Here is a 14,370-nt window from a genome sequence, read left to right as displayed (position 1 = left end):
CGAATACGTAGCGGAACCTAATTGAGACACTGAATTGAGGCAATTCATCCAATCACTGGGGGTGGGAGTGATTCATTGTAGACCTATTCACTATGATCATCCCTCAGGTTTGTATAAGCAGCCCCGTATGTCAAGATTGCTCCTGGGAAGTTAACAGTGACTGCTGTTTGTGTATACATTAGGTTCTCATTTAGATTATATTACTTATTCGTTTTGTCTTGTTTTTTTGTACTGCCTCATTTGTATTGATTATCAGGACAGATAACCTGGTTCCTGCCAAGGCAACATGGAATTTCACCACTAGATCAGGACAGTTTACTAAGATGAACACTTCCCAATATGCATTTTAACTTTGGGGATCAGGACAGAGCCATGATGATGGAGATGCTGTTAATGATGGCAATGGGGAATGGTGGCAGCGGTGATGTGATAGAAATGGACGGTAATTTGTTTATACAAACTGAAAGTGTTTCCATGCTCAAATGAGCCTTCCAAAGTGCTCATCTTACATTCACAGTGCTGCACCATTCATGGGAATCCCCCACTCCTCCTATAGCAGGGGCCAGTGTCTCTAGATGCACAACGACTGGATTCCAACAAAGGTGTCGTCATTCTACGAACCAAGAAATCTGAAAGGCTGAGAATTTGAACCGGCAGCCTTCTAACGCTTGATGTGCTTACAGTGATGCCATAACAGTGAAGGGAGAAATGATAATGCCATAGAATACGAGAGATGGTGTTCATGATGATGCAAATGGACATTATATAGTGATCTTAAGGACTGTTAATGAAGTGATAATAAAGGTGACAGTGTCGGTCATGGAGATGTGATATAATTGGTGATGATGGTGAGTTAGTTACCAGTCACTCTGTTGACCACTCCAGCCGACTCCAGCATTGGCAGCCTCTGTAACAAATAATTGGTCGAACTCCATCATCAGCGAGATTCATTACGTCTCTTTCAAGGGTCGCATTGCGTACAATACAATGGGAGGGGGCCAGGGTGGCTCAAAGGGGCTAAACAATGTCGAAACACTGAGTTGCTGAGATCCTGGATTTTAAGTGAGGCCGCCGCTACATATAAATAATGGCCCTAATGTAGCAAGTGGCTTCACATTTTAAAAAATCCATTGTTATATCATAATAATCTTGATTTGAAGCTGTCGTAACTGCAGGAATTCATGCTCTTTGGTTCTTTCGGTAAAGTCACGTAGGTAGAAAAATAACTAATAGATCACGACGTTTCGATCGCAACACAAGCAAATCGTCTTCAGGTGAAACAATACAGCAGGCGGAATGCTGAGGCAGGAAGAAATTTAGCGAGAGCTACTGCAACCAAAGGTTATATTTAATTGGGAAGAGCAACACAAAACATTAAAAAAGAAAAGATTACTCCTCAAGTGCCCATTTACCAAAAACTGTAATGAATAGATGAACCATTCATAGCCCCCCCCCCCTAGGTCGATTCAGCCTCAAATGACTACCTGCTGCCATGTGTAAACATCGGCACTGGGGAGTGTACCGTTGGCCACTCACCCACTCGTGTGCCGTGCTGTCCTTCATAGCTCCTCCAAAACAGCACTTTCCCCAACAGTCTGTTAAAAGGCTATACGGGGGATCTTGTGTCTTTTTGCTTATTGATTTACGCACACATGCACACCAATACCTGCAGCTGCAGCCCGGAAAATGCCAGCGATGTCCTTCCCTGCCTCTCTTCCTCCAGCGTCGTCATCACAACAGCGAACAGCTCGTGGGCGTCCTTTGGTCGAAAAAGAACAAAACAGAACTCTCGATTTAAAGCTTTCGTGACTGCAGGGAATTCATCTTCTTGGTTCTTTCGGTATAGTCACGTAGAAGGAAATAATAAAATAATAAAAATAAAACAATAAAATAATTCTCACGACGTTTCGGCCACAACGCAAGTAGCCGTCCTCAGGTGAATGACGCTGTCTTCTCGACAGACCTGTTTCTTCACCTGAGGACGGCTGCTTGCGTTGTGGCCGAAACGTAGTGAGAATTATTGTTTTATCTTTATTATTTTATTATTTCCTTCTACGTGACTATACCGAAAGAACCAAGAAGAGAAAAAAACAGAACTCGTTACGCAATCCAATGCTGGACGAGGACGTCACCATTGTCGTGTGGGCCACAGAGGATTATTTGACTATAACACACTGGTCAGTGTGGGTTGGTGAAGGTAGAGAGTATACGGGTGCATAGAAGTACAGTACAATAATGGCTCAACTCCCGCTTAGCTCACGAGGTGTAATGAGATCGGGCACATTCCAGGTCATTTGGTCTGCAATCACATCCTTACCGAGCAATTATTTCATTTACCCATTTGTTCTGGTGCCTTGAGATGTACTGCATGGCAGGCGTGATATAAATAGTGAATGATGATGATGGTCACCTGCTCCTGATGTGCCGGGATCTCCCAACCATGTGATCGCAGAGCCTCCAACACCGGCCCAGCATGCACTGGGGCATCCGCCGCATCCCCTTCTCCCATGAGCACTTGCAGCAAGACAAGTCGGGAAGAGGAACGCGGAGTTGAGGGGCGCAGATTCACATGTATGGCTTCACATCAAGCCAAGGACTAACTCAGTTAGGTGGTGACAGTGAGCATCATCTTATGATTTATCCAGCCACTAATTGAATTGTCACAAATCTGAGTGGCAATCCTATTCAAGAAGCAATTGTTTCTTGTCATCTCATTCATATTGTTTTTCGTTTTGTTCATCTCATGCATACGTTTTGCTCCATTCTGCTGTAATGTGCACCGATTCCTATATCATTGAGTGTAATACTGGCACATAAAATACAGATTTATAGCATGTAATTTGCATCAAAAATAAATTCTCACATACATAAGTTTTGATGCTTGCAGAGTGCAAGAATCGCAGAATTGACTTTAATCAATAAACGGACGCATCATTACATGCCATTGCCTACCAAATAACCACCCTAATAGACTCCCTCGAAAAATAAGCTCCTGGTCACATGGACCAGACCTAACCATGATATAGGGATCCCACATGTTGCATGGCAACATCAAGCAGAAAATCAATCAGTTCTTCCTCTCGATTTAAAGCTTTCATGACTGCAGGGATTCATCTTCTTGGTTCTTTCGGTAAAGTCACGTAGAAGAGAAATAATAAAATAATAAAAATTCAACATAATAAAATACAATTCTCACGACGTTTCGGCCACAACGCAAGCAGCCGTCCTGAAGATGCTGTCTTTTCGACAACCCTGTTCTTCACCTGAGGACGGCTGCTTGCGTTGTGGCCGAAACGTCGTGAGAATTGTATTTTATTATGTAAAATTTTTATTATTTTATTATTTCCCTTCTACGTGACTTTACCCAAAGAACTAAGAAGACGAGTTCTACCTCCGATATACATTAATTCCCTTCCACCGCCTCCTTTCGCCGAGTTCTCATCGTGCCGTCTGTCGCCGATCGCTTGCCGTTTTTTGACCAGCGCTCGGCAAACGGCGACAAAAACAAACTCGCGATCTGCTCTCCGCGGTCCTCACCTCTCAGCATTCCCAGCAGAGCGGCGTGAAGGTGACCGCTCGGAGCCCTGCGCTCGCGAGCGCTCGACTCGCTGCTCCGGCGAATGATGAAGCAGCCGGATCCCAGGCCCGGGTCCTCGCCGACTTCAGACGCAACACTCTCCAAGGAGCGGGAGGCCGGCGCGTAAGTGGCGTGCGTGCCCTCGTTAGTGTGGCGTCTGCCTGTGTTATTGCAGTGAATGTCTGTGTTCGTGTGGCGTGTGTCTGTGCCGCTGCTCTGCGCGGCTATGTTTTTGTCCTTTGTGTCCATGCTAGTATGTGCGTCTGCGCCAGGACTACTTGACCCTGCGTTCGCGTCACGTATAAATGTATCGCCGCTGTGTGCACGTGCGTTTGTGTGGTGTGTGTCTGTGCTGGTGTCGTGCCTGCCTTTATTACCGCCGTGCATGTTTGTGTCAGCGTGGCACCTTGCCGTTTGACTGCTGTGTGTGCCCGTGTCAGCACTACGTGTGCCTGTGCTAATGACACGCGTAGCAATATTATTACCGTGTGCTTCTGTGTCAGTGCCGCCACTGTCCATGCTAGTGTTACGTGTGTCAATGGAATGCGTGTCTGTGCTGCTGGTTTGCGTGTCTGCATTATTGTTACGTGTGTCTGTGTTGAGTCTATGTCTGCCCGAGTCTTTGCTGTGACTGCCTATATTCGTCGTGCGTGTGTCCAAGCCAGCAATGTGTGCATTGTTGTTGTCTGTGTTTTCGCTGCTGCTTTGCGTTTTAATGCTCTGTATGCCTGCATTAATGCTGCCTGCGTTCCTGTCATGTATGGCTGTGCTCATGCTGTCTGGGTTAGTGCCATTGGAATTTGTGTCGTGCACGTTAACGCTGTGGGTGATCGTGCTGCCTGTGTCTCTGTTAGGTCTGTATGTGTTCGTGTCATGCGTGTCACTGTTCATGCCGCGGGTGTCTGTGTTGTGCGTATTATTGCTGTGCCTGTCCGTATGCAAGTCATCGGTGTCTGTGTTAATGCTGTGTGTGTTTGTGTTGTTTGTGTCCGTGTTAATGCTATGGGCGTTCGTGTCAATGCCGTACGTCTCTGTATTAATGCTGGGTGTCTCAGTGTCAATTTGCTGTGTGTCTGTGATAATGCCGTTTTTGTCTGTGTTAATGCCGTGTGTCACGATGTCATTGCCGTGCGGCTCTGTGCTAATGCCGTGCGTCTCTGTGTTAATGTCAAGCGTGTCAGTGTTCATTTGCCGTGTGTCAGTATTAATGCCGCGTGTGTCTGTGTTACCACCGGCTGTGTCTGTGCTGTCGTGTGTTTCTGTGTTATTACTGTGTGCGTCAGCCTTAATCCCAGTGAAACCCGCGTCAATGCTATGCGTGCCCGTGTCACCGCCGTGAGTAACCTCTTCCTGGTTGTGACACGGGCCCGGCGTGCGTGCGTCACCGCTGTGAGCGTGACACTCATTGTGCATTCGCTCGTTCGTGCCGTGCTCCGGCTCCGAGCCAGGGGCTGAGTCGGTGCCCTGTAACCAGGCGTGCAGAGGCGCGCATGTGGCAAGGGCTTGCAGCAGTGCGTTCAGGTAACACGCGTTCCCAATGTTTCGCAGGCCCGGTACAAGACCTGCACACACACACACACACAAAAATAAAGATCCCCCGTATAGCTTAAATAGACTTTTGGGGCAAGTGCTGTGAGCGAGCATCTTTGAAGCCCAACGCAGCACACATGGGGGTGGGTGGCTAGCACTACGTCCAAATGCCTTTGTAACGATGCTTTCACACCGTACCAGGTACTCATTTGAGGCCGAGTCGACCTAGAGTAAGCCCAGGACCAGTTTAGATATTCGTCACTGGTGTTGGCCGTGAGCGGGAATTGAACTTGATCAACCGGGTCCGTAGTGCATTGCGCTAACCGCTACACTACCGCTCCCCACAAACACACGCTTATGTGTATAACCAAGTACGCTTAGAATGTTTGACCTCCTAAAGCCATCCAAGCGCGATTGAGGCTCAACTATGCTTAGCTTCTGAGATGGGAAGAAATGGGGCACATTCTGGGTCAATTTGTACATTGGTTATGTTAGTGGTGAATAGTATGGTAAACGACTAAAGCATAAATTTCGATTTAAAGCTTTCGTGACTGCAGGGATTCATCTTCTTGGTTCTTTCGGTAAAGTCACGTAGAAGGGAAATAATAAAATAATAAAAATAAAACATAATAAAATAAAATAATATAATAATATTTTATATTATTTTATTATGTTTTATTTTTATTATTTTATTATTTCCCTTCTACGTGACTTTACCGAAAGAACCAAGAAGACTAAAGCATAGTGTATGATGAGTTACGCGCCTAACAGTCTGGTGTGTCTGTTGCGTATGTGGGTTGGATTGAGTGTGCGTGATGGACCGCACACGTGGCGCAGGTTGTTAAAATTTTATTTTTGCATGGCAGGTAATCACGTAAAATGGTAAACACATTGACTCGTGTACAGAATTGTCTATAAATAGACGTGACATGTAATGGTTTTCACAATGAAATTGTGATCCTGAGGATGCCGGTTCAATCGATCTCCCGGCATGGTGGTTGAAACAATGGGGCAACTTTTCTTTAATTCCCCCTCCCCACCTATGTCCACTCAGCAGTGTGAATCGGTACACACCGCAGTTAGTCGATTGGAGGTCATGTGTGGGAGAGTTAAGTGTAGGTATGGCCACCTCTTTTGCCAGGTCTGGTCAGCATGGAAGAGTACATCAGATGTCCTCTACAACTCTCTCTGGAGTAGACCCTTCCACCAGCAGTAGCACGAACGAGGAAGCAATTACAGAGTTGCACCTTTACCTTTTAAGTAATACAGGTGGTCTTCTACTTACGATGGAGATGCGTTACGACGACCCCATCGTAAGTCGAAAATGGCCTAGCCTACCCAGGAGTCTTAAAGAATGGTGATAATTTAGCAAAACAGAGCAATTTACAGTACCGTACTGTATAAACTATATACTGTATGTATTTATTAATTACAATACTTTATTGCACAGTAAAATGTTAAGTAAAAAACCAAGGTACATTCTTAGCCTACCTATATGAACTGCAATTTAATAGAAAAAATTTTCAGGAAACAATCCTATCTGCTATAAAAACTTTTAACATGCATTGAACGTAACCCTAAAATTAAATCGTACGCTGCTGCGTTTGCCTGCCGCGCGAAATTAAAAATATTTTACAATTTTGTCGTATCGCTATCGCCATCGTAAGATCAAAACATCCTAAGTCGGACCATCGTAACTCGGGGACTACCTGTGATGGTAAATGTACAATGTGGTGACTTAAGACCGCCGTTTCTGTTTGAACGTTTGCACGTGCCAGTGAGTGCATTCATTGCTAACATCTTGACGTCTGGCAAAAACAATAGCAAGCTGCAGCGTGTCCAAACTTCTTTGGCACACGTCGTGACGGTTACTGCAAGATCTGACCATGTCCGTCCTGGTGCTCGCTGAGCTGCGTTGGCATCCGGTTGCTTAACAAATACATTCTGAGGTCTCACTCATTACACACAAAGTCCTTGCCACAAGTGAACCACAATACCTTGCTAATCTCGACAAGGAATCATAAACCATCACGCAAACTCTGGCCATCCTTGTAGCGGCCGTCTGGAACGCTCTTCCTTCCGATATTTTGAAACCACTGGAGCTATGCACTATAAATTTAGATTGCGTACTAATTTCTTTAAAACGGCTTTTTGTGTTTAGTTTGTTGTCTTTTCCCCGTACCTCTGTTTAGCACGGTTGGCTACGTATAAGTGCCAAAGAAGATCAACATACATACATACAAAATCCCACCGCAAACGATAACTGGTTCCTGACTTTCGGAATCGATGTTCGATTTTGGAAAAATGTTATGGTTTAATGACGATTGCTTAACAACCCTAATACAGAATGTGATATATGCTGGGTTTAATGTCCGTGTGTCTTGAATTATTTCAGCACCCGGTACAACATAACCAGCAAAAGTTCAGTCTACTGGCAAGCCGATAAATATTCAGTGAGGAATGAAGCCTCAGGTATGCTGAAGGTCTCCCTATGCCGTGTTATCATGAGAGTTGTTTGACCGTAACTCACTCTGCTGGTCGATGTGGATTTGTGAAGGGGGAGCCCAGGGCGAATTCAGATATCGCTCATCACTGATGTTTTATGTGACCGGGAACAAAACTCGGGTCACCAAGTTCACAGCGCAGTGAGCGCTATAAAGAAATGCAACACCACTATGTGTGCACATGGTATAATACAAATAAAACGCAGGTCTCATTCATCCCTATAATTGTAATCTGCCAGCTGCATTTTTTTAAAATCAGGCAAGCACTGAACTGGTTTGAGTTTGAGTTTTACAAGCAGGGTGTGGCTTGTTAAACAAACGTTGCTTGGTGGTTTATGCAACTACGGGGCCTGTTTAACATAGCAGAGAAAAACTGTGCAATCTTCTTGGTTCTTTCGGTAAAGTCACGTAGAAGGGAAATAATAAAAATAAAACATAATAAAATACAATTCTCACGACGTTTCGGCCACAACGCAAGCAGCCGTCCTCAGGTGAAGAACAGGTCTGTCGGAAAGACTTTACCGAAAGAACCAAGAAGATGAATCCCTGCAGTCACGAAAGCTTTAATCGAAAAACTGTGCCAGACAAGAATGGATGGTATTGCCTGACTAAAATGTGCTTTTGTCTTCTCTTATTTGGCAACGAAACTAAATGTTGTCTGCCGAGTGATATATAATTTTTCTCTGGCCTCGAAAAATGTGGCATGGCTACTTTGTGTATGGTACGCATGTGCGCAACCTTGGTGCGTTACATGACGTGTAGTCAAAGTAGTGTGTATGATACAGGTGAGTCTGTAGTATCAAGTGCATGTGCAGTGTGTGTTATCGCAGTTAGATTGTGCAGTATATGGTGTGCAGTACGATTTAACTCAGCAGTGGTGAGATTATGTCGTATGTGGTGTGTATGCAGTGTGATTTCAGACAGGTGAGATTGCGTTGTATATGGTGCGTATGTAGTGTGTGTGCGTTTCAGAGAGTTGGTGAGGTTGTGTAGTATATGGCGTGTGATTGAAGACAGTACGTGAGATTGTGGTATATGGTGCACCTCCCATTTAGCACGGTTGACTACGTACGGTGTGAAAGAAGTTCAACATACATGTAGTGTGTGTGTGATATCAGTACCTTTTTTTCGTGATGCACGAGTTGAAGGACCCCACAGGACATAGACTCCAACCGCCGCCAGTCCCAGCAGCCCCCAAACCTCTCCCCACCCCACCCCCATCCTGTAGCAGGGAACACAAGACAAATATCCCCCATAAAGCCTTCACGCACGTTTGGGGCGAGTGCTGTTCGCGAGCACCTATGAAGGCCGGCACGGTACACATGGGGATGGGTTGCCAGCATCACGCCCGGTCGCTTTCGTCTCCCTATTGGCAATGTTTACACATTGCACAGGTACTCATTTGTGGCTGAGTCGACCTAGGGGTGGCCCAGGACGGGTCAGATAATCGTCACTGGAGTTGGCCATGAGTGGGAATCGAACTCCGGTCGCCGGGTTTGTAGTGAAGCTTGCTAACCACTGCACTACCGCTCCCCCAGTTAATCATTGTGCATGTTAAACTTAATTCGCATCGTACATATCCAAAGTAACATACACCAACCACATCGTCGCCATCGATAAGAAAACCGGTGCACCACTTTCATCACCACAATTACGCCTCCGTATAAAAGCAAATATTCCCCTTTGAGTGTGAACACCCTGAGATTAAATGTTGTTTGCAGTCTCCTATCAAGACCTGCACTGCACACAATGCATACGAATGGTTGTGGTTTCAGCAAAGATCATTCCTAGTACGGTAACCAAACATTGCCCAGAAAAGCCTCACTGAATCTGAACTCTTTTTTTTCCCAGGAGGGTCCTGCATTTGGGGGGTTGTTTGGCCAATTCCATTCATGAGTTTTTGGCACATTTCAGGATACATTACTCAAGAACTCTAGGGGGGGGAAACCTACACACGGCAATAGGGAAACACTTAGCAATGCTATAATCTCCCTACTACCTCGCAGCCCGAAAACCTACAACACCAGGTAATCACCCAGGTGTTGTAGGTTCTGAGATCCATCGAAATCAGGTACATTTCAGGTGATTTGGTCAAAGACAAAGCCTTAACAGACTTTTGGGGCAAGTGGTGTGAAAACCTCCCCTGCCGCCTTATTCACTCTCTCCAATACACAAAGCACCTTGTACTGAACCCGTTTAAGGCACAATTTGCCACTGACGTTGAGCAGTAGCCGGTAACGATGTAGTGTGCATTTGAAAAATGTTGATACTCCTACTGATGCTCCTGCTATTGTGGAGTGACTCATGCAGCCAGCTATGGCTACAGGGTTTGGTGGTACATGTTGTTTATGTCGTTTATTGTGAAATTTCGGTCACAGTTCCTATGATCACTGTTACATTGCTTATGGCTTTATTTTGGTGATTTCGAAAAGTTTTTTGGTTTGGCCATGTTTGTTTGTTGTAGTACGGAGTTAGACTGATGGTTTTAATCTAAGTTGTCTTGGGGTTGTTGTTGTTTGACTTGCATCCCACTGGTTTTTTGCACAACGTTGGTGTACGGTGCTTTTTCTGGAAGACTTTGCTGTTTTTTTCCTGAATTTTTCTGTTTGCGCATAGTCACTTTAAGATGTTTTCCCGTTCATGTTTTTTTGTTTGTTGCGGTTGCACCCGATTCAAGAGCCGAATGGCTCACAGGGCTATCTCCACATTTGTCAAAGGCAAAGGTGTGATTATTTGTCTGTTCAAAATGTTTAGCGTACCTCCCGACATGCAAAAATGATAAAAATACACTTTTTTGGTGGGGGGGGAGCTCAATAAAGCATTTATTTTTTGCACGGCAATTTAACTGTGACGTTAAATCTGTCACGTGACCCGCGCACGTGGAAGCGTAACGCATTGTAGTGTAGTGGTTAGCGCCACGCCGCGCTACGAACCCGGCGACCCGAGTTCGATTCCCGCTCACGGCCACCACCGGTGACGATTATTTGAACCGGTCCTGGGCCCTCCCCTAGGTCGACTCAGCCTCAAACGAGTAACTGGTCTGCTGTGTGAACATCGCCACTGGGGGGGGGGGGGGTGACAAAGGCGGCCGGGCGTGGTGCTGTCACCCCACCCCCTCGTAGCAAATCAATGAAACTGAAAACTGTGATCACCACAGCGGTGACGTCAGCGTGGTGCACTTTAAATGCACGTGGACCCATAGTCCCATACTGCTATGAAAACATCGCTCATAGCGCACACACACAGACACACACACAGGCCACAGCACAAACCCACGAGATGGAGTCATAGGGGGGACACGGGGGGACGTGGAGATACAGGTTTGTGGAGAGACACGGAGACAAATCGAACTCTTGGAGTAATCCGATGAGCTATGAAGCTCTTTGCGCACAGATGTTCACAACTGGAGGGATACACAGAGACACGTGCGTATCGCGAGACGAGGGAGGCATGAGAGACGGGCAGGACAGGCTCAACGCAGACACAAGGACATATTGAGATGCGGGGATAGATTGAGGACACAGATACACGGCGAGACGAGCAGTTAACGAGGATACAATCGTGTCAAGGGCACGCAGAGACGATGGGGAAAGGGTGATATACAATGAGACGTGGGGACAGGGGGACAGGGATACATTGGGACAGGAAGACACGCCTCGTACGGAGACAGGTACGCATCGTGTGGAGGAGGAGGGGTTGATACAGACTCATGATGAGATTAAGATACAATGAGACACGGAGACTCGCGGATATCCGATTATCACGGCTGGCTACGGGCAGAACCAAGACTCGTGATGAGACACACGAGGACATTGTTGTCTCTGTGTGGAGACAAGACAGACAGAGACCCGTGTGGAGACAGGGGAGAGACAGGGGAGAGACGCAGAAACTCGCCGTCGCCTCCTCCTCCTCTTACTCGCCACGAATCGCAGTCCCAGTCCCGGTGACTCTGGGCCCTGGCTCTGGACACGCGCTCCCTGCGTCGTGACGTCAGTGCGTCGTGACGTGAGGCGACGTGACGTCAGTACGTCGTGACGTGAGGCGTCGTACGCCCGTGCGTCGTAACGTAACGTGACGTGACGCCCGTGCGTCGTGACGTCGCCGGCGTTTTGTGGCGGCCTGCTTCGTGCGCGATGACGTCACGCAAACCGCCTTCACGTCCTGTGAATTCCCGGAGCGAGATGACGTCATGTCGGTGGAACGTCATCGCCAGTGGAAAAGCGCCCTTTGCAGTGACGTCGGGGTTGGTTTTGAGTTGTGGTCAGAATCAGAATGTTTATCAGAATATGTATTCTGATTTAATACATATAATAATGAACCTGAAATATATTTTGACTATTTTTATTTACGATCAGACACTAACAACTTACTCCAAAAATTTGCATTTTCCCACGATTTTTTTTTATTGCTGACGGCTTCATTCAACTTCTTACATTTCAAGACGTACATACTCATCGGAAACCGTTAAATAGAAAAATTCCGTTCTATTTTTAACAGAAAAAAACTAAAATTAATGAACTTAATACTCTTTGAGGGGAAGCTCCTATCTTTGACCGTTTTCGAATTATTCAGATTTGAAAGTCATAAAATGCGTATTTTTTCGTTAAAAACCGCTTTAATCATAAATATCTCAAAAACAATGTGTGAAATCCACAGCAAGAAAATGTTGCTGTAGATTTCATACCTGAGAATTTTGTTTAATATTTTTATTATTTAATTATTTCCCTTCGATGTGACTTTACCGAAAGAACCAAGAAGATGAATCCCTGCAGTCACGAAAACTTTAAATCAAAAAGAAAATTAACCGTTAATATATTCTTGCGTATGGAAATACGTTCAGGAGCCGAATGCCAATGTCGAGGTCTGCTGGCCACGAGCGGGCTTCAGAAGAGATTTGAAGCTTTCGTGACTGCAAGGATTCATACTCTTAGGTTTTTTCGGTAAAGTCACGTAGGTAAAAAATAAAAAAAAAACAATTAAAATTTATAAAAGTAAGTTCTTTTACTTGTATTAAATGTCATTTAAAAAAATTGTTAATAATTTTTTTAATAAAAATTAATAAAAGTAAGTTATTTTAGTTTATTATTTTTCATTTTAATTTATTTTTAGATTTTTTACCTACGTGACTTTACTGAACAAACCTAAGAGTACTTTCAGAAGAGAGTTCGTGCAGTTTTCGTATTCCTCCTCCATTGAGGGGGCACAGACTACAGTCGTTTACTATTTGGTCCATACTTTGTGTTGCATGGTCACAATCACACCTTGTCTTTAATTTTCACTTGATGAAGGAGATGTTATGAAGCGTTAACTTTGCATTTTATATGAAAATGCAATTCTTCAAAGGGGCCGTCCATAAATGACGTCACGCGATTTTGGTCGATTTTTGACCCCCACCCCTTCGTCACACGGCGTCACAAATAGTCAGACCCCCCCCCCCCCAAAAAAAAATAAAACATGCTTCAAAGCTCTTTAAACTATTGTCATTGTAGTGCGTATTTAATGTGGCGCTGCACTCTGATATTGTAGGAGAAAACATTTATTAAAAAGTCTATTTCATTAAGTAGAACGTGTTGTCTATATTTATTTAAAGTTGCGCATTTTGATGTGACGTCACATTTCTCAAATCGCCCCCCCCCCCCTCTCGTCACACATCGTCACATATGTCTGACCCCCCCCCCCCCCCCAGGTGCGTGACGTCATTTATGGACGGCCCTAAACAAAAAAATTATAAAACCTGTACATATATTGGTAGGGGTGGCCTAAGTGAGTTTTGTCAAGCATTTACGATGTTTTAACTGCTGATACTGTGCAGTCCCGCTTACGAGCGTTGGACGCGGGAAGGGGTCCATAAAACGCATGCCTTTACACTCACACGTAGCCTTATGATCGCATTGCTAGGATACAGAGAGCAGTAAAAGGCAATATTTTTCATGGCAAATTATCGTTGCAGGAAAAATAAGCTAGTGCCGAGAAAATGTTTGTGAACCCCTTAGGATTTTCACATATTTCAAATCTAAAATTGTATTATATCTTAATCTAAGTCCTAACATTAGTTGCCCGCTCATCTCTAAACCTTTATTAACAGCTTGCTCTCAGAGGCTAACCTCTCTCTTCCTGATGACGACCGCTTGTGTTGCGATCGAAACGTCGTGATATTTTAATCACTTTCTTTTTTTGTATTTTCTTTTTTTATATCTACGTGAGTTTAGCGAAAGAACAATAGAATACTCATTGTTTGTTTAATTAATACATAATTTTGTTTCAAAATACATGGAATTGGTTAACATAAACCCTATTCGCCTATTGGATATTTAACAAAAGACGGTTTTGATTGAAGAAGGCTATCATGGTTATACTATGGAATTTCCATAATTAGTATTGGGGTTCACAAACTTTTTCTGAGCACTGTACGTCGACAAGGTGGATGATTTTTGCAGCATTTGAACGCTACTTTTACACAATCTTTTTTAAAATGAAAACTATTCAGTTAAATGTATTTATTTACTCTGATGTAAAATTCTAAATAGTTGTTCGAATATAAATACATTAAATAAGCAATGTGTCCATCACATTTGTCTCTCTAAATAAATTTGTTAAAAAATAATTTATTATACACACCATGAGCTGTACGGCCTTTTGTGAGTGCATACTTTCAGCAGCATTGATTCATGATGAGTAAACAAAAAATGTAATGGTCCATGATGTGTGTTGAGTCTTTTATGAGCAATTCCTGTGCCAGGTCTGCTGTTGCGCTGTTGT

At 44.5% G+C, this 14,370-nt stretch overlaps 1 protein-coding gene across 1 annotated transcript in view; it reads right to left on the bottom strand.

Moving 5' to 3' along the window:
* Positions 1-8,839, bottom strand: part of USP30 (ubiquitin specific peptidase 30) — a 32,721-nt gene extending 23,882 nt beyond the window's left edge. Inside the window, exons 1-5 of the mRNA XM_078620141.1 lie at positions 8,733-8,839; positions 3,538-5,139; positions 2,411-2,514; positions 1,667-1,759; positions 862-907 (exon numbers count right to left, since the gene is read on the bottom strand). Coding sequence (XP_078476267.1) covers positions 862-907; positions 1,667-1,759; positions 2,411-2,514; positions 3,538-5,139; positions 8,733-8,832 — 1,945 coding nt within the window. The 5' untranslated portion in view covers positions 8,833-8,839. The remainder of the gene's footprint in view (positions 1-861; positions 908-1,666; positions 1,760-2,410; positions 2,515-3,537; positions 5,140-8,732) is intronic.
* Positions 8,840-14,370: the final 5,531 nt, after the last annotated feature.

This window comes from Lampetra planeri, chromosome 3 (genome assembly GCF_965212315.1).
Source record: "Lampetra planeri chromosome 3, kcLamPlan1.2.h2, whole genome shotgun sequence".
Lineage (NCBI taxonomy): Eukaryota > Metazoa > Chordata > Hyperoartia > Petromyzontiformes > Petromyzontidae > Lampetra > Lampetra planeri.
The sequence above is the reverse complement of the archived record's forward strand: the minus strand, read 5'-3'. Positions and strand labels throughout refer to the sequence as shown.